At 40.8% G+C, this 18877-nt stretch overlaps 1 protein-coding gene across 4 annotated transcripts in view; it reads right to left on the bottom strand.

The window, feature by feature from the left end:
• The window catches only part of ADK (adenosine kinase), a 417444-nt gene that overhangs the window by 374196 nt on the left and 24371 nt on the right, over positions 1 to 18877 (bottom strand). For 2 of the 4 annotated variants that reach the window (XM_075935762.2, XM_075935763.2), the window contains exon 3: positions 3728 to 3781. The exons of the other annotated variants lie outside the window; for them this stretch is intronic. In XM_075935762.2, coding sequence (XP_075791877.2) covers positions 3728 to 3781 — 54 coding nt within the window. The remainder of the gene's footprint in view (positions 1 to 3727; positions 3782 to 18877) is intronic. 4 annotated transcript variants of the gene reach the window in all.

Below are 18877 nucleotides of genomic sequence, written 5' to 3'. Positions count from 1 at the left end.
TAGGTTCCGCTGATAGCTTCGGAGACCTTGCCTTTGGTGGGAACATGTTGGTGTGGGGTTTCTTAGGTTCTGCATGCGGTGCTGCCTCCTGTGTCATTTTCAGCACAGATTTGTGATATTTAGCCGGCACCATGGATTCAGTTGGTGCCATCAGTGCCAATGTTTTCTGCCTGGGCTCCAAATGAGCTTTCTTCTACAGCACCTAGTGTTTACAAAATGCCATGCCAGAGGTGCCGGGCTTATCAGCTACACTCACTCTAACTGAGCTCTGTGCTGGAGGTAGCAATTATGCCGGTGAAACCCTGGTTTTCACTTTTGATTTATCAGACAAGGTAGAGGGACGGTCTTTGTTCATACCTCTTAATTAGATGGATTCCTTGCCGGGGGGGGGGGGAGGAGGGGGAAGACTGATGAGAATTAATAAACTTCATTGTTTTTTTAGGTGAGGAAAGGACGAATCAATGAAGCTCAGTGTGTCGCTGAGGACAGTAGACAAGGAACTGAGGGAGTCGCGCCACGCGCACACCAACAGACATCAACAATAGAGATGGTGCCACAGGGCACGCGTAAGCGCAGCAGGACACTGCTAGAAAAATCTCAGGTTGCCGGCGTGAGGATGCGCTAACACCCTGAGTGGAGCACCCATGGAGACATCACTCAAAGAACAACATTGTTTTCTCGTTGCCAAACCTTAAGCTCTAGGAGAACGTCTACACAGCAACATTATTTCAAAATAACATAGTCCATATCTACACAGCAGGTAGTTATTTCAAAATAATGTTGAAATACTGTGTATCTGGAGGATCTCTTACTCCAACTCCTGTAACCCTCATTGTACGATAAATAAGGGAAGTCGGAGAAAGAGTGCCTATTTCAAAATAAGTGCTGTGTAGACGCTCCCAATTTTGAAAAAAGCTATTTCTAAGTAAGCTACACTGGAGCTCTTGTACATTTCAAAGTGAAAGCACCTGCAGAGAGCCCAGGGTCAGCAGGGGCCTCCCTGCTGGCCCTGGGCTCCACGCAGCATTTCAATCTTTGAAATGCACAAGAGCCACTGCTAGTCCTTACTGACTAATTAAACAGTCATGGGAAATCCCATCAACTATTTGATTAGTTAATTAGTCAAGATTTAACATCCCTGATCCAGAAAGTAGGCAAAGATAAAAAAATTCAGAAACTTAAAACATCAACAGAGTGGCTAACAACATATTTCAGAAATGTACTGGTACCATTTATACATGGGAAGATTCAATACTTGCCCTAAAGTTAAACATAAACCTTTCAAATTACTGTTTATATGGGGGGGGGGGGGTGTAGAGCAGAATAAATATAACATTGGATGAAAAAAGGATTTTCCTCCTGATATCAAGTCTCTTTTTTTGCATCGCATGGGTAATCAAATCAGCTGATCAATGTCCTTCAAACCCCTTACAAAAGAATGATAGTGACACTCAGACATGATGTGCTCTACTATTTGTACCTGATGACCACAGTCCATATAAGCATTTGCCTCATTTTCCATTTAAAGAAAGTGTGTCTACATCTTCCTGATGTGATTAAGTCTGCTCCAGTCTTTCCAACATAAATCAGAGCACAGTGGTTCCTGGCTAGGTCAATGACGAACTATTTGTTTTCAGAGGTTGAAACATTCCATGTGTTCATTTATATTAAGTGATTCATATGAATGAAGGTGTGCCCATATGAGCCTCTTTATACCTACTGGCAAAAGGCACACCTAACCGTCATATTTAGACAAAATCTCTTCTCAGGTATGATGCAATAACTGGTGACATACTGTCATAAATATCACTATGTGATACATGTACAGGATGTTTATAAAGAGTTACATAAGTGTGCTGGATATATGTTCTTAAAATATGTTTTGGGAGCAGCTGATAAAAAAATGCTTACTTTAGACAAAGGAATTTAGATATGACCATCTGCATGGCTTGAATACTGGCAAAGGACAACTGAAGCTGAATTTAAACAAAGCGATTGAGACAATCAAAAAAGCAAATTGACCAGCGGATGAGGAAGACAGCATGCCATATACAAACCAGCAAAGGAGAAGAACTCTGAGACATATATTTCATAGTAATTTACTGGACTATAAAAAGTAGAAAACAGAACCCCTTAGTTATCCATCACTTACGGGACAAAGGGGCCAAAGCACTCAAAATCTGTGAAAGTTGGATCCTTCTACTGTGTAAGCTTAGGACATGAATTGACTGTAGGTAGAAACTGCCTGATACCAGGTTCATACTTTTTAGAGTCAAAAACTTACTTTATTTTGTTTTATTTGCTACCACTTCTGTTTCTATTATCTCTGCTTAGTAACACTTAAATATGCTGTTATACTAGAGTACAATGTGCATTTTCAATTGAGCCAAGAGGCAGTCTCTTTGGAGGCAATGGATTTAGTTAATTTGTCTGAGTGTCCAGTGAGAAAAACTGGACAATGCAACCGAGAAGGAATTCAGGAGCTGGGGATCACTGGTTGTTACCTGCAAGGCAAGAGTTAGGCTAGCAATGTTTTGAGAAGTTTTTTGGTGAGGTGGATAGACTGGTGTGGCAGGAAGCTGTCCCATAATTTTATTTCCAGAAAAGTCCTTTCTAAGGCGAAGTTACATAGGGGCTTATGGTTTTAGTCTCCCAAGGACAGCATCACAAATGATCTGTGCTTATTTGCAGAGGAAGTATTCTTAATAGGTGTTTCAAGAAGTTCCACTGATGGTTCTAGAGTTTCCTCTAAGTTTCTCATATGCTGCTTTGAGATTTATTTGGAACAACAGTCTGAATGTCAAACTTTAAAACAAAATAAAACCAAAAATATTCAAGTTTTTGTTACAATATTTGATTAAAATATCTATTTCCACTTGTGCTACAAAATAGTAATTATGGAGATTAAGGAAAGCTTCCACAGCTTAGCTCTCATATTCTGAGTGTACATGTAGAAAGTGTAATTGAGTTAGCTCAGCTAAAATAGGCAACATTTCAAGATCACTGAAATAAGGAAGCTGACAAACAACAATATTCAAAAGCACTATGCAGTATTATCAGTGTAAATAAAAAGACATTACCTGAAATAGTCTTTTTTCCAGCCTACAGCAGATATGAATCCATTACTCATATCAAAAACAGTTTTTGTGGACAGTCAGTACCTTACATCACCATTACTATACCTTAGCATGAGTTACCACTATTATTTCCAGTCTGCTTATGGTACAGTATCAATAGCTATATTATGGTATTCTTTCAATCATGTAGCTGTTGATTGCAGTAAATTAATATGAAGCAGATACTGCTGAACTTCAAGGGCTTGTTTACATTGAGCAACAGTGTGTATTCTGATTTCTAGTGCACAGTGATGTGTTATGCACTTATTAACTGGTCTGTGCAGGCTCTGGCAGTGAACACTATAGGTGTCCTAATGCACTTTAATGCAGTACTATATGTTAAAATGCTTGAGGCAACTTTTGGCCCTCATGATACATAGTAATGAAACAAAATGGAATACACTAATGTGTTTTAGAAATCATATCCCCTCCTTCTCCCCCAAAGGATGCTTCACCCCACCATGTAGACAAGTGCTAAGAAAAAAAATCTTGAAAACAGCAACAATTTGATTACAGTACAGTTTAAAATGTTTTTAAAAAAGGATGGGAGGGAGCAAATTCACATGTGTATGTGGGTCTGTCAGCCCAAATACAAGGGTATATAAACTTACAGTTCTTTGTGTTTGTCCTCGGCCAAGATTTGGTCATTTGGCTTGAGAGCATACCTTAATGGGAAAGGGAGGAAAACAAAACAGAAAAAAATTACTTTAGTTCTTAAACAGATTTATTCTCAGTTTAAATTTGAGAAGTAAATAATCTCGTTATCTTTGTCTATTGCAAAGCATTTCAAGTATTTTGAGCCAGAGAACAATACCTGTTAAAATTAGGGTGTCTAGACTACACGGCTCCATCGACGGAGCCATGTAAACTAATTTACCCAGCATAGTCAAAGAAGCGGGGATTTAAATAATCCCCGCTTCATTAAAATAAACATGGCCGCCGCGCTGTGCCGACGATCAGCTGATCCGGCACAGCGCAGCAGTCTAGACGCAGATCTGTCGGCTGGGGAAGCCTTTGCCGATCAATCCTGGGAAGCAAAGGCTTCCCCAACCAACAGATCTGCGTCTAGTTTGCTGCACCGTGCCAGATCAGCTGATCGTCGGCACAGCGCAGCGGCCATGTTTATTTTAATGAAGCGGGGATTATTTAAATCCCCCGCTTCTTTGACTATGCTGGGTAAACTAGTTTATATGGCTCCGTCGATGGAGCCATGTAGTCTAGACATACCCTAGAGGATTAACACACTTAACTTCAAAACTCTTGTATGAAATGCTTGACCATTAGATTATCTAGTTCAATGTTTCTCAACCTTTTTTTGCTCATGGCCCCTTCTGAGCCTTGTTTACCTCTGTGGCCACCCTCACAGCTGCTGTTAGTTTGAAAAAAAGGTACATAATTTACCTCATGTTCCGTTTTTTCCATGTGGCCCCCTAGAGGTAGGGCGTGGCCCCAGGAAGCCATATGGCCCTCGGTTGAGAACCACTGATCTAGCTGATCTCCTATATCTCAGAGGCCATTAATTACATTTTATCCACTTAACTTGGTATTGAACCCAACCTTACTGTTAAGGTGAACAGATTTAAGCTCTCAACTGTTGCTCTAAAGTATTTTCTCCTATCCTTAATAATTCACATACTATGCAACACATTCCACATATGGGGATCACCTAACCCCTCACTGAAATGAAACTTTGTCAGAGGTATAATGCAACAGCCACTGTTCACCAATAGCTCCGCATATTCCACATATTTAGATTCAGAGACTTTAACAGACCTCTGATTCCCTTGGCTCCAGCTCTCTCCCCCTGGTGGTGGTGCTTCAGCCCAGGTGTGGCCGTACTCTGAATGTGTAAGTTCCCCCCCCCCCCCCCCAGAGGCAGCAAGGGGGAGGAGCAGGAACCTGTGCTGAGGGGAGCCAACTTAAAAGCCAGTTCTCCCAAGACAGAGGTGCAACCAAGACAGCGAGTGCCCCACCTCGCCCTTATTGACTAATCGAGTAATTGGTGGAAATTCCTTCCAATACTTGATTAGCTGATTAACTGAAATTTAACATCCCTAGTTTACTTATAAGGAGGTCATGTGAGGCTATATCAAATGCTTTACAGAAGTCAAGGTATACCACATCTATTGCTTCCCCCTTATTCATAGGGCTTGTTAGTCTATCAAAGAAAGCTATCAGGTTGGTTTGACATGATTTGTTCTTTACAAATCCATTCTGACTGTTAGTTAACACCTCATCTTCCAGACGTTTCCAGGGTTTCCTTAATTATTTGCTCCATTATCTTTTCTGGCACAGAAGTTATGCCGACTGGCCTGTAGTTTCATGGTTAATATAGAATAGGTAATAGTTTACTGTACATGTCTAAACAGTAGTTCCTGCTAAAACTCACTGATTTGCTTGTTTTTATGTCCTACTTACGTGATTTCTAATTTATCCAGTTGACAGAGATAAAACTATTTGTCCTCTAAATTGCTTCTGCCTTTTCTTATTGCTCTGATCCAGAACACCCCACTATCAGTCTTGTTACTATATTTTCAAAATTAATCTAAAAAGATTAGTACAGTGAGCACGAGGAAAGTCATTGCTTGCTTGTGCATTTTTTCAGAGGGCAGCAACTCCTCTTTAAATAGACGCAGTAAGAGATTCTCTGGGATTTTTTTTTTTTTACTATAAAAAGCCTCATCTGAGGTATAATGAAAATCAGCTGCAAAGGTGCTGTCTCTTTCCCATTTGCTGAGGAGTATGCTCATATGGAGTTATGCCCAATAGATAGTCAAAAACAAATCAGAGTTAGCCATCAAAAATAAAAAAAATTAGACTTATCAGATACAAATTTTAACTAAAAATGTTACTTTTTCACACTATTAAGAATCATAGAGCTTAGTAGTTCCATTTATCTATGACTTCAGCTCAGGAGTAAATGAACTCCTTTAACAGCACTGAAAGTACTATTTTCTTGTTTCAAGTAAAATTTCTATACTTTTTGTTATGGCCAGTGACTTGCAAATTTTCAAGAGTCAGTTATACTCCTACGTGGCAAATAGTGTGTTAAAAAGAACACTAACATAAAAGTTTGGAACTTGGATCATGCGATTTACTTTTAGCACTATAAAAGCAATAAACAGCCTGTAATAAACTCTACATTCCAGGAATTTCTTTACACAAAAACACCAACCACATACCATAAATATAAATACAATAGACAAAACTACATCAAAAACCAGATATTACCACTTAAACCAATATAAGAGTTTTTTTGAAGCACGCACATATCATCCACCCTAGATGATAAATAGCCCTCAGGGATTACTACTCTTCCTAGAAGTCCCAATAAAAAGAGGCCATCTGAAACTTATCCTGAAAGTGACAATATCTTGTCACACTCAAGTTCTGCCTTCATGCTCCATTTTCTGTCAGCCATTTGTCAGTGTTTTCACCTCACACTCTCCCTCTCTGCTACTCTGTCCCTCTATAATGCCTTAACGTCCTCCAGTATCTTTTTAAACAGCTTCCTGAACGCCACATTCCTATTTCCCAGCATCCTTTTAGTATCCTACGCATTTCTGCATACCCTCTCATTCTGCCTCTCTGCAACTCCTCCTTGCCTTCCACTAGTGGTTAGAAAGATTAGGAAATTCTAGAGCATGGAAGAAATAGCTATTATATTTGATGACACCTTAGCTACAGTGCTACTGGAAACAATAAGAGACCTGTTGTCCTTGCTACAGGCAGCCTCATCGACCTGCAAAGGTGGTAGGAGAAATGACAGCCATCTTAACTGAAAGTAGCCCATGGCTTTACCCCCAATGAGAATAACTGTAAAAGTCAAGATGTCAGCATACAAGTGTCATGTATGCTTAGCAGCTCTTTCAAATTAATTCTATAGCAAAAGCAGACAGCTATGTTTAAGAGGAGGTAGACTAACCACAGACTACATGAATTGTCTCTTTGCTGTTAAGAAGGAGTGTATTAGGAAATGTGTTAGGAAACATGATAATTTAGGATAAGCAGTAAAATTTGTAAGAGTAAAAATCCTCATCTGAGTCTCTAGCTCTTCAACACCACACCAAATTTGGTATAAGTAGAAAAAATTCCTTGCTTCTAATTACAAGAGCTTCATCTCATTCACTTGCTCTTGAGTAACACACCAAATGTGGGGTAAGTAAAAAAAATTCTTTGCATCTGCTTACAGGATCCTCAGCTAATTCACTAGCCCTTAAGAGAAAAAAAATGTTTTGCATCTCAAATTAACTACAGAACTGAACAGACAATGAGAGATCAGACCATAAATACGCTGCAGTAACGACTGCGGGTACCTCATCATCTACAACTCATTCTGGAAACTGAACTCACGTGCTGCTCTCCAACGACAAGAGGCAGGAGGTCCACACCGAGGAAGGCATCGTAACAGCATTCGTCGTCCTCTACCTGACCAGTAGAGAGATGCTGCTACACCTGATCGGGTGAGTCAAAAAACTTAACAAAAGACTCTGAAAAACTTAACAAAGACTCAAAAAATCTAACAAAAAGAGTAAAAAAAAAATCAAGAAAAACAAAATAATATTGATAAGCTGTAAGATCGAGGAGCCTCATAGTTGCAGTTCTTTTAAAAACTTAATCAAGAAGAAATTAAAAAACTAGATAACGAGTTAGCTGATGTCATGTATCCTTGTAATCATGCTAGCAGAAAATTTGCTTTTTGTATTTTTATTTTATTATTCATTTCTTTTAATTCTTAGCTGTTATCTTTTAACTTTGTTATTCATTAAGTGGTAACATCAATAAAGTTATGCTCATTAATTAAAACATAAATTGGTACTTGGTATAAATTTATTGACGACTTCCCAGGTAAGCAAGGGGGCAAACCAGAGTTCTGCACAGTCCTAGCAAACCCAAGGGAAGGGGCGGTTTGCTTAATCACGACCACTCACGGCAACAAGCAGGGGAGGGCAAAGTTTTATTTTAAGAAAAATTCCATCTACTAAATAATCTTAAGACTCTTGATAAAGCCAGGCAAGTCTGTAACTCTGATCCAGGCTTGGAGAGATAGAAGAATCATTCATGAGTAAGCCCTCAAAAATGCATGACCTTTTAAAAAATTATAAAAAGACATGGTTTTTAGTCTGTCGCTTTTTCTGGAAACAAACCAAAAACATATCTGCACAAAAAAGTGAAGGTTACTTTGTTGGTTGCCAGAGGGAGATGGCACTTACTGTTTCCTAACTTCTGGGATGAAGAAGCTGCCATAACTTCCTCTATTGTCATCTTAGTCCACCCTCCAAGCCCTTGGTCCATATAGCTCTTGCCCCCATTTCCCTGTCTCTCATCACTCAAAATTCTTCCCCCATTCTCTCAAAGAGTATCTACACAATGCAAGTTACCTATAGCTCACAAAGTAGCTGAACCACTGCTGAATATCACTGACACCTGGCAACAGTGGGTTTAGTCGCATTACTGTTAATAGGACACAAACATTTTGAAGACCATTATTAACTGGAAACCTGAAATTAAAAGATTATGAGAAGACTTTAATAACTGGCCCACAATATCGCAAGGCTCTGGTTCCAAAGCAGAGGGGTTCTCATTAGGGATATCAGAGAGTGTGGAATAGAATAGAATTTAGTGGTTACACGATTATTCGATAGTCCCTGCACCAGATCAGGTTGCGTCCCTATCAGATGCAGCAGCATGGGGGTGGCAGATGGGAGCGTCCACAAGACGAGCCAATTTAAAAACCAGCCCCCCATGTAGTCCGGCTCTGCCTGCTATCTCAAGCTGCTGCCTCTAATATAGAGACAGCAGCACAGGGTGGCAATAGCCCCTGTCCGCGAGGTGCCCGAGCTCCCTGTGGACAAAGTTTGCTCCGTGGAAGCAGCCTCTGTCCATGGCAAGGGGGACAAGGCGAACTCCCCCCAGACATAGGCTGCTCCGCAGCAGCAGCCCCTGTCTACAGGGAGGTTTGATGCCCTATAGACAGGGGCTTCATGGCAGCCCCACTGCCCTCCCCCCACACTGCTGCTTATGATAGACAGCAGTGTGGGTGGAGGAGGCAGGTGGCACCATGGAGCTGGGGGGGAAACCAGCTTTTAAGCCAGCTCCTGCCTGCCTGTCCCTCTTCCCCCACCTCTGCAGGAGGCAGCAAAGGGTGACAGACAGGTCCACAGAGCTGACATTCGCGGGAAGTCTTCTTGAAAGCTGGCCCCCCACACGAATGGGCTCCCACCTGCTTCTCTCACCCTGCGTGATGCTGCATCTCTATCAGTGGCAGCAACACGGAGGCGGTGAGGGCAGGCGGATCCAGTGCTCATTTAAGCCATCTGATAGAGAGGCAGGCGGAGGGGAATGTGTGTAGTCAACTAGATTAACCGACAAGCTCAGGCTTATCGGTTAATTGTGTAGTCGTCTACACACAGACAGCCCTAGTTCTCATATATTACCACCTCAATAGCACCTCTCTTAAATCTAGAGCTAGCCACAACTGTGGCAATATCATACAACAATACAGCCAGGTTCTTATCTAAGAATTCACCTTGAAAGCAACAATCAGTTGCTGCAGCTGACCAAGGAATTGTGCATTGTGTTCACAATGCCACATCCAGGTCAGCAATTTATTTTATTTAATTTTTTTTTAAATCATTCCCGTACAATAACACAGTAAATAAGCAAAGCTATTCTGTTCTTTAGAAAATATTTACTGAACTTCTTAGGCAAAGATGATGTGGAGTCCAGGAATTGGTATTCTTTACCATTAAACTGAAAGATGCAGGGTAATTTGGACATTGCAAAGATAAAAGGCCCCACAATGAAGGTTTACTTTCAGCAAATCCAAAACCTCCAACAGTCAAATTGCTGTAACTGCTGACCACCTACAGCAGACGAATCAGTGCCCAGAAGAGAGTGCTAAGCATTCATCTAGGGCAGTGGTTCTCAAACTTTGTGGCTTGCAGCCCACCCTGCTCAATGTAAACTTTTCCGCAGACCACCAGCCAATGACCCATGATGACAAAATGGGTGCAGGCAGGTCCACCAATGGGGTGGGGGTGGGGACAGGGGCAATTTTCCTGGGGACCAGCCATTCAAAGGAGCTCCAGGCTGCTTTGAACTGCTGCAGGAGCACCAGAGTACCACTTTCCACAGCTTTGAGGGACGGGAGAAGGGCCAGCTCCGCAGTCCAGGTGGCACTGACTACCCTCAGCCCCACTTCTTCTGCAGCTGTGGGGCCAGCCCTCTCCACCTTGACCTGTGGCAGCTTTCAGCCCTGCTGGGTGCAGGAGCAGGCTCGAGGTTGAAGGTCTGGCAAGGAGGGAGTGTGCAGGAGCAGGCTGGGCGTGCAGGGTTTCAGCAGGAGGAGAGGTGCATATAGGGGATGGTGGTGCAGGGTCTGGATATGAGGAGACCGGGGGGGGGGCCGGGGGGGGAAGAGACCTTAACTGACTTCACTCCCCCTGCTGCTCCCAGGCACCGCATCCTGCAACTCCCATTGGCTATGATTCTGGACAATGGAAGCAGCAGGGAAAGCCTGCAGGCAGTGCTTCCCGCAGCTAGAGGGAGGGGGAACGGGACAGTGTGGAGCTGCTTGTTCCCCCTGCAAATCCAACCCAGCCCGAGAGGCTCAACCTCTCCCCTCCCCACAGCAGGAAGCTGGCGCTGGTGCTCCAACCTTTGGGGGGGAAGGGGGAGAGGATGCCGTGAAGCTGGAGCACCAGTACAGGCTTCCCACTGTGGCGGGGGGAGGAGTTGAGCCTTGGGCTGTTGCCCACATGCAGGGTGGCATAGGACTTGTGGTAGTCCGCGGAATACACTTTGAGAAGCACTGATAGAGGGGAAAGTTAGAGCTGTTTCTGGATGGGTCTCACGGGGATCAGTATTAACATTCAACATTTTTATGTTGAATGCTTTTCAACATTTTTATGAGCGATCCGGAATTAAATATAAAATCTTTGCTGATAAACTTGACAGGAGATATAAAGACTGACGGAATGATAAATGAGGTGGATGAGGCAGTCACACAGTTATCTGGATCACTCGGTAACCTGGGCCTATTCAAATAAAATGCCTTTTAATACAATTAAATACAAAGTCACACAGCTAGGTACAAAGAATGCAAGATACAGGAAGTGAATGAACTGGACCTTGAAATGCAATGATTCTGAAAAGGATTTAAGAGTCACAGTGGATAAGAAACAACAAAGCATGAGACTGTGGTGAAGCAATCCATTGTGATATTTAGATGTGTAAACAGGGGAGAAGCAAGCAGACTATCAGAAGAGATAAGAAGGTAAGAACAGCTATGCTGGGTCAGACCAATGGTCCATCCAGCCCAGTATCCTGTCTGCCAACAGTGGCCAATACCAGACGCCCCAGAGGGAGACAACACAACAGATAATCCTCCTGTGATCCCTCCCCCATCACCCACCCTCCAGAGAAATAGACTCTAGGGACACCAATCCCACCCATCCTAGCTAATAGACTCACGGAAGTTAGGGTCCATCAGTGACTATCTTTTTTGAACACTGTTAAAGTTCTAGCCTTCACCATGAACTTATGTTCTCTTCTGGCCTCAAAAAAAGATAATCAGGTAGCTGGATAATATATTCAACAGAGAAGAAAGCTAAATGATAGGGAAATGATATGAAATTAAGAGCAAAAGGAGAAAATTAATCTTTGAAAATTAATGCTCTCTGACATTACCAATTTCTGAAGTCACCATAGGCAAGTTATGCAATTGTGAATGAGAGAGAGAGAGGTGGTCTATGAGTTTGATAGTCTCTCTACTAAGATATGATCACACTAGGAAAAAATGGAGCACTCCTCCCACTGGCAATGAGTTGAGTTTAGTGCACTAAGTGGAACCAGATCTTCAAGTAGTGTTTGTGCTTGTCAACAAGAGTTCTTGTATAAATAAAGACATTTAAACTCAAAGCATTTAAACTCAACAAGAAGATTGAGAGCAGACTCAGAGGCTTTGAAGAACGGTCCCTTTGTCGTATCCTCAGAGACCGCTGGGAACAGCATGTTACCAACAAGGAGATAAGCCAACACGCTGGCATCAACAATGTTGTGGACGAGATCAAGCAGAGATGCTGGAGATGGCTGGGGTATGTCCATCGGATGAGGGAAACAAGACTCCCTCATATGGCACTCAGATAGACTCCACCTGGAAAGCGTAAAAGAGGGAGGCCGTTGGGCACCTGGAGGAGGACGGGCACGACCTTGGAAGAAGTCAGCCAGCTTTCTCAGGACTGTGAAGGCTGGAGAAGATTCGTTGGCGCCTTATGCTCCATCAGGAGCGAAGAGGATTAATAATAATAATAAACTCAAAGCAGAAATCCAGAGCAAGGTAGTTTACTCAAGAAAGTTGCTAAACTAGAAATATCAGTGTTTTAAGTTCTGGAGAAAATGTAACCACACTTTATATAGTATTTGAGCAGGAGGAGTTTCTCATGCTTTCCCATCTCCCCCCCCCCCGCATCATCAGATTTTTCAAAACTTTTTTGTCAGTATGTTTGGGCAGAAGCTTATTCGGCCTGCATCGGACCCAGAAATATTTAGATAATTTTAGAGTAACGTATAGAATTTTCCTCAGTGTAAAAGTCCTTTCAATATTTTCAGATCATGACCTTTGCAATTTTTTCAGTTTATAATATAAAAATCACTAATTCTGAATTTTAACATAGTAGTAATCTAAGGAACATAATGTTATGCCAACAGCTCATTCAAATTGTCAGTGAGGAGTCTGTGTTTGTAAATCAGGATTTGAAACAGCTATTAATATTGTAACAGATTTAAAGGGCTTTAGAAATTAAAACAATAATAGGTTTAAATGATTAAAATGGATTACAAAGAAAAAAGGCCACAGCTTGTTAATCACCTCACTCAGGCAAGCAATGATGCATTTAATAAGGTTTGCCCTATCACTCTGGATTGAAGCTAACTGTTTTGACAAGCCTCTTATAAACCAAATCAGAGGGTCATAAATTACAATAAAAGAGATGCAAGCACTTAAGTATTTGAAAAGGAAAGTGTGCCAAAAAAATTAAACTGCTGGTGTATGTAACTGTACAAGATTTCTCCTGTCTTCTAAGAATCGTTCTCTGAAAATTATATGTAATTCATATTACTTTTACCACAAACACATTCCCTTTGCCATGATTTTCAACAGATGTTCTAGATTCCATGCTCTACTCACTCCAAGACCATATTTCAAGTTAGCCTTTCATATTTGCAAACTGTGAACAGTTGTTTATTTTTTTAATAAATAACCTTATACATTTTGTGCAAGTCAATTTCAGTCTATTGACAGCTTGAGCGCTGTACATTCTTTTGAATATTTGATATCTGAACTGTCATTAGTGACAAATTATGTTGTATTGTTTCTTTTCCAGTACAAGCTAACATCTATAAACTGTTTCTGCTTTTACCAACCACAAAACAGGTTTGTTGCTAAGAGCTTTTCAACTCTGCATCCAAGTCTGTTTTAGAAATAGCAGTACAAAACCAGAACAAATTCCACAAACACACATGGCTCCCTTAAATATACAAAGACATCCACATACAACCAAAACAAACAAGAGACTACTTCGAAATTGCTGAAATGTGCATGAACCATCTCTCTCAGTGTTTAATCCGATCTACTTGGCAGCATCATTTGCAAAAATGTTATTTTAGATTTTGTTTGCCAACACAAATGGCAACTTAGCTCTAGATTTTAACTACTCCAAGAGAGATAAATGCTAGTAACCCACCCCAACTATATACCCAGCACCTCCACAGGAATTCAGACTGCAAGGGTATGTCTAAACTACATCCCTTTTTCGATAAAGGGATGTAAATTAGACATAGCGAAATTGTAAATAAAGCCAGGATTTCAATTTCCCATGCTTCATTTACATAATGACAGACGAAGCTTCCCCCCCCCCCCCAAAAGCCGCTTTTTGGGAGGGGAAAAAAACATGGTCAAGATGGCGATCTTTTGACAAATGCCCCATTTCAAAAGATCCCGTACCCTCAAAAAGTGAGGTTTATAGGAGCTTTCAAAACAGGCCATTTCTGTCAAAAGATCCCCATCTTGACCGCGTTTCCCCCCCCACCAAAAAAGGGTCTTTTCAAAAAAAGCCACAGACGCCATTATGTAAATGAAGCGTGGGAAATTCAAATCCCGGCTTCATTTACAATTTCTATATGTAAAATTTACATCCCTTTATTGAAAAAGGATGTAGTTTAGACATACTCTAACTTACTTTCCTCTCTTCCCTTCAATGTGATATTCCATTAAAGCCTACTTGACATAAGTGTGGTTGCAGGGTTTTCAGAAGGCAATCTTAAGAATACAAGCATAGCTGGAGTAGAGTATTTTGAACGGTTATTCTTTTAAATCAAAGTTATATGCCATAGTTGAATTAACCATTGAATTCAACACATGCAGCACCTTAAAGTTTGGAATACCACTCATTACCATCACATTGCATACATGGATTTTCTTAAAAGCAATGTGCATAACATATGAGATCAAGCTCAGTATATACACTATAGCTCTGTAGTTAACGTCAAAAGCATATGCCAGTAGTCAACTGAGTGTGGCAGTGATGATGTAGTAAATTCATTCCATCAGTTTATCATCATCAAAAAGAAGAGTCTTAAAAATGGAAATAAAGTCTTGTGTGGATATCCTCCCATTCATCACAAAAAGAAAAATTAAAATAGAGTTCCTGGATGCGTGACTAACAGTCTCCACTGTAAGTCAAGTGATAAATATAAGTCAGTCAGTTCAGAATATGGGTGAAAAAAACAACAGCCACTCCCTAACCAGGAACTGGTATGCCACAAATCAATCCAGAATGTTATTTTCCAACAGTAAACTACAGTGACGTTGTATAATGGAAGCACTCACTGTACAACTTTGAAGATTATTATTGGTTTCGCACTCCTATAAATAGGAGTGGGTTTTTTTTGTTTGTTTTTCAAAACTAGAAGAGAAATCTTTCCATTGTTTACACAGCAGAACCTCGGAATTACGAACTCAGTTACCAACTTCTTTGTGAACAACCTCATTTGGAATTAGAAATATGCAATCAGGCAGCAGCAGAGACCAAAAAACCAAAACAACAAAATTCCAAATACAATACAGTACTATGGTAAATGTAACATACTAAATAAATAAATAAATAAATAAATAAATAAAAGGGAAGCAACATATTTCTTCCACATAGTAAAGTTTCAAAGCTTCAAAGTTTCAAAGTCAATGTTCAGTTGAAAACTCTTGAAAAAACTATCAAGTTTTATTGAGAATTATGAACATTTCTGTGTTAAACTTATGGACAGCCTCTCTTCCTTAGATGTTCATAATTCTAAAGATTCTAGAGTAGTTGCACATTTATTTTTCTTCTGTATATTCATGGGATTTAAATGCTGGTTTACACATAAAAGTTAACCTGAAGTAAGAGAAAGCGTGATCTTAAAGCAGATAAACTATTCCTGATAAACACCGAGTGTAGATGCCCTTACTCCGGAATACGAATACATTATTTTAAATGAGCTTAATCTAGTTCCAAAATGAATTCAACTAATTCAGAATAAGGCACTTATTCTTGAACAAGAGCACCCACACATGGAGTTAATCACAAATAACTCCCAGTATGGACAAGGCCTTACTCGACAGATATGCCAGAGAGCAGAACATGTTTCAAGATTTAAAATGTCAATCCATTTTGCTATTAGACAATTTATATCAGATGTTGTTTGACAACTGGCAATATTTTACTAATCATGTTATTACCATCTAAATAACAAACCTCAGGCTGTAGAAAACTCAACTTTGTCATCTGTGTGTTAAATCATAAAAAAATTCAAGTCAAGCATACATTTTTCACTTTTTAGGTGAAATGATTTAACTGGAAAGCAAACTGTCAAGTAGTTGATAAAGGCCTATCTCCCTCTCCCTTAAAAAAAAAATCCCCCTTGATCTAGGGAAGTGACCAGCCCTCCAAACTTAAGAGGTTTTTCCATCTGTTCTGAAATTCCAGCTCTGCTAAGTGAACTTAATGAAGCTCTAGGGATTTAGATTACTTAAACTAACTGAATAGTCAATGGGATTTCAACTCAATTTTGAACCCAGTCCATCTTCCTCAGATTACTGCATCTCTTTAGATGCTGGACAGACTCCGAGAACATGCAGAATTATAACTTCAGCACTTCTTTTGAAAACCTGGGGGAAGCTATGCTGAAATGAATACTTTGGGAAGCTATGATATCATGAGGGGAGAGTAAGAAATAATAGCTTAATAAGAAGAGCAGAATCCATTAAGATGTAAGCATTTGAATCACACCCAAGTGCTGCCCTGCAGAGTCTTAACAGCCAGGAATGGAGAGTGGCTGCCTTCTTTGATCTTCTGATATCAACCTTGCCAGAATACTATACCACTTTGAAGAGTCCAATTTGTCTTGTGTAACCTCAAGTTTCACCTCACGTAAAACCTACTTGCCTACAAAATCATATAAAAATATAAAAGTTCCACAGCAAACTAGGGCTGAAATATTGCTTTCTTTCTCATTTTTACCAACTAAAACAAGAGAGCCCATCTAGAATCCATCTTGCTGCAGGTGGCCCCAATCAGGCATTCTTCTGTTTAGTTAAATTTAAACAAACAGGAATCCTAAATCATTCTGTTCCTTTTTTAAAGCTGAATGTTTTTTCTCACAGGGAGCAGAAAGAGGAAGGGAAGAGAGTGATATCATTTTATCATGAAGGGGACAAAGTAGCTCAAGGTTCTGCAATAGCAAGTCTCTTTTCTGCATCATATAAGGAGGCAATACACCCGTCAAAATGTCTGTGTATTGGAGAAAATAAAGACCTTGTTTTTAGTTGTTGTAGTATAGTAAATCAGATAGTTTACAGAAATGCATCAGATGTTCCTAAGATGCTATTACTAAATTGCAGCAATAAAAACCATGCATTAAAGCAGGACTACTCAACACGCAGTCCATGGGCCACATATGGCCTGCAGCCCATTTGTTTGCGGCCCACAGGTGGGAGCTAAAACAAAAAAGTAATCAATATAATGGTCTTCTGTTGATACATGTTTTAGTAGTTAAATTGCTGGACTGTCATTGCTCATTCAAGTGCTGTCATATGGATGGAAATCAGGTAACAGCAGAACTGACTTAAATAGGGCCTGTGTGTTGCGTAGTCCTGCCTTAAATTTTGTATTCATGCCTGTCAGTGTGGAAAGCTATTTGCATATATTTACATATACATGCAACCACACTTAAGTTGCGGCCTTCGCCATGTGCTGAGAGTGTCATTGTGGCCCCGCGGGGCTGTCAAAGTTGAGTAGCCCTATATTAAAGAATAAAGGAAGATAAAGTTGAAAGATAGCTTTCATAGTAGGGGCGTTAAAATAGTTAACTGGTTAAAGGACAATGCTTAACCAGTTAACTGTTTTGACTCAGCTGTTGCTACCCACCCCTGTTGCATCCATGGGGTCCCATTGCAGCCATGAGGACCCACGGCTCAACCTGCCAGTCCAGCCACGGCGGGGGTTGCTCCGGCTTGATGCAGCTGGCCACCGCTGGAATTCACTTCCAATAGTCAGTTAACCAATAAACATACCAGTAAAAGCTTCATGCTTACTATTTAATTATTTAACGTTCCTATTCCATATATATCTTTATATCCACATTGTGCTAGCTAGTTTCCAAAGTTATCAAGTCACAACAAATGATATATTGCCATGTACATTTGCTGCAATATCACATAAAAGATCAGCTCAAATGAGGAAGTATGTTCTGGAAATTTCTAACTTTGAAACCAGAAAGTGAAGAAACCAAATTTCTACTTGACTATTCTCCATTACGATACATATCAAAATGATACAGGGTAGTATGCATAACTGAAATCAAATACAAATACAATCCACTAGAGCAGTGGTTCCCAATCTTTTTGATACTGGGGACCAGTAAACCCATTAGCAAGCTTTTGGAGGACCGGTAACATTTATTTGCATATTCATTAAGCAAATTATGAATATGCAAATAAATTGTGTCGCTGACCCTACGTGACCAGCAGGTTGTTCCCCCCCGGCCCCAATCCCGGCCACTTTATCAGCCGGCACCGGCTCCCCCAGGTGCATCCGGCACAGGCATTCTGTGTCAGTGCGCACGGCACCCAGCAGGTTGTTCTGCCCCTCCCAGCCCCAATCCCCGCTGCTTTATTGGCCGGCACCGGCTCCCCCAGCTGCATCCGACATTCTGCATCAGTGCGCTCGGCCTTCTCCCTGGGTCCTAGAGCCCAACGGATCTAGCCCCGCCGCCCGGAAGCATGCCCGGCAGACACACCACGGAGGCAGGCTCTCTCCCAAGAGGGCTGCGCCGCTGGGCTCGGCAGCGTAGGGTGCTGCTACGCTGTCACACAAATTAATAGGATCATGCGTGATAATTTTTCTAAGGACCCGTACTGGGCCATGGACCACACTTTGGGAAATACTGCACTCGAGACTGACCAAAGAGCAGTGTCACTGCAATAGAGATTGACCAAAGAGCAGTGTCACATTGTTCCACTTAATAGCCACATTTTATAACTCTTTTTGAAGAAACTGAATTCCAAAATACTAAAATTAAAATTTTAAATTTTTCCCCTAAAAGCAACTTCAATTACAGATCATATGTATAAAAAAAATGAGAAATTAGGGAACTGATTAAATGCATGTTTTTCCTTATTATAGGATTGATATCTGTGGTAATTCTTGAGCAGACTGTTTTACTTC

The sequence above is a fragment of the Pelodiscus sinensis genome, chromosome 8 (genome assembly GCF_052426305.1).
Source record: "Pelodiscus sinensis isolate ZL-2025 chromosome 8, ASM5242630v1, whole genome shotgun sequence".
In the NCBI taxonomy this organism is placed as follows: Eukaryota; Metazoa; Chordata; order Testudines; family Trionychidae; genus Pelodiscus; species Pelodiscus sinensis.
This window is presented reverse-complemented; position numbering and strand designations above follow the sequence as displayed.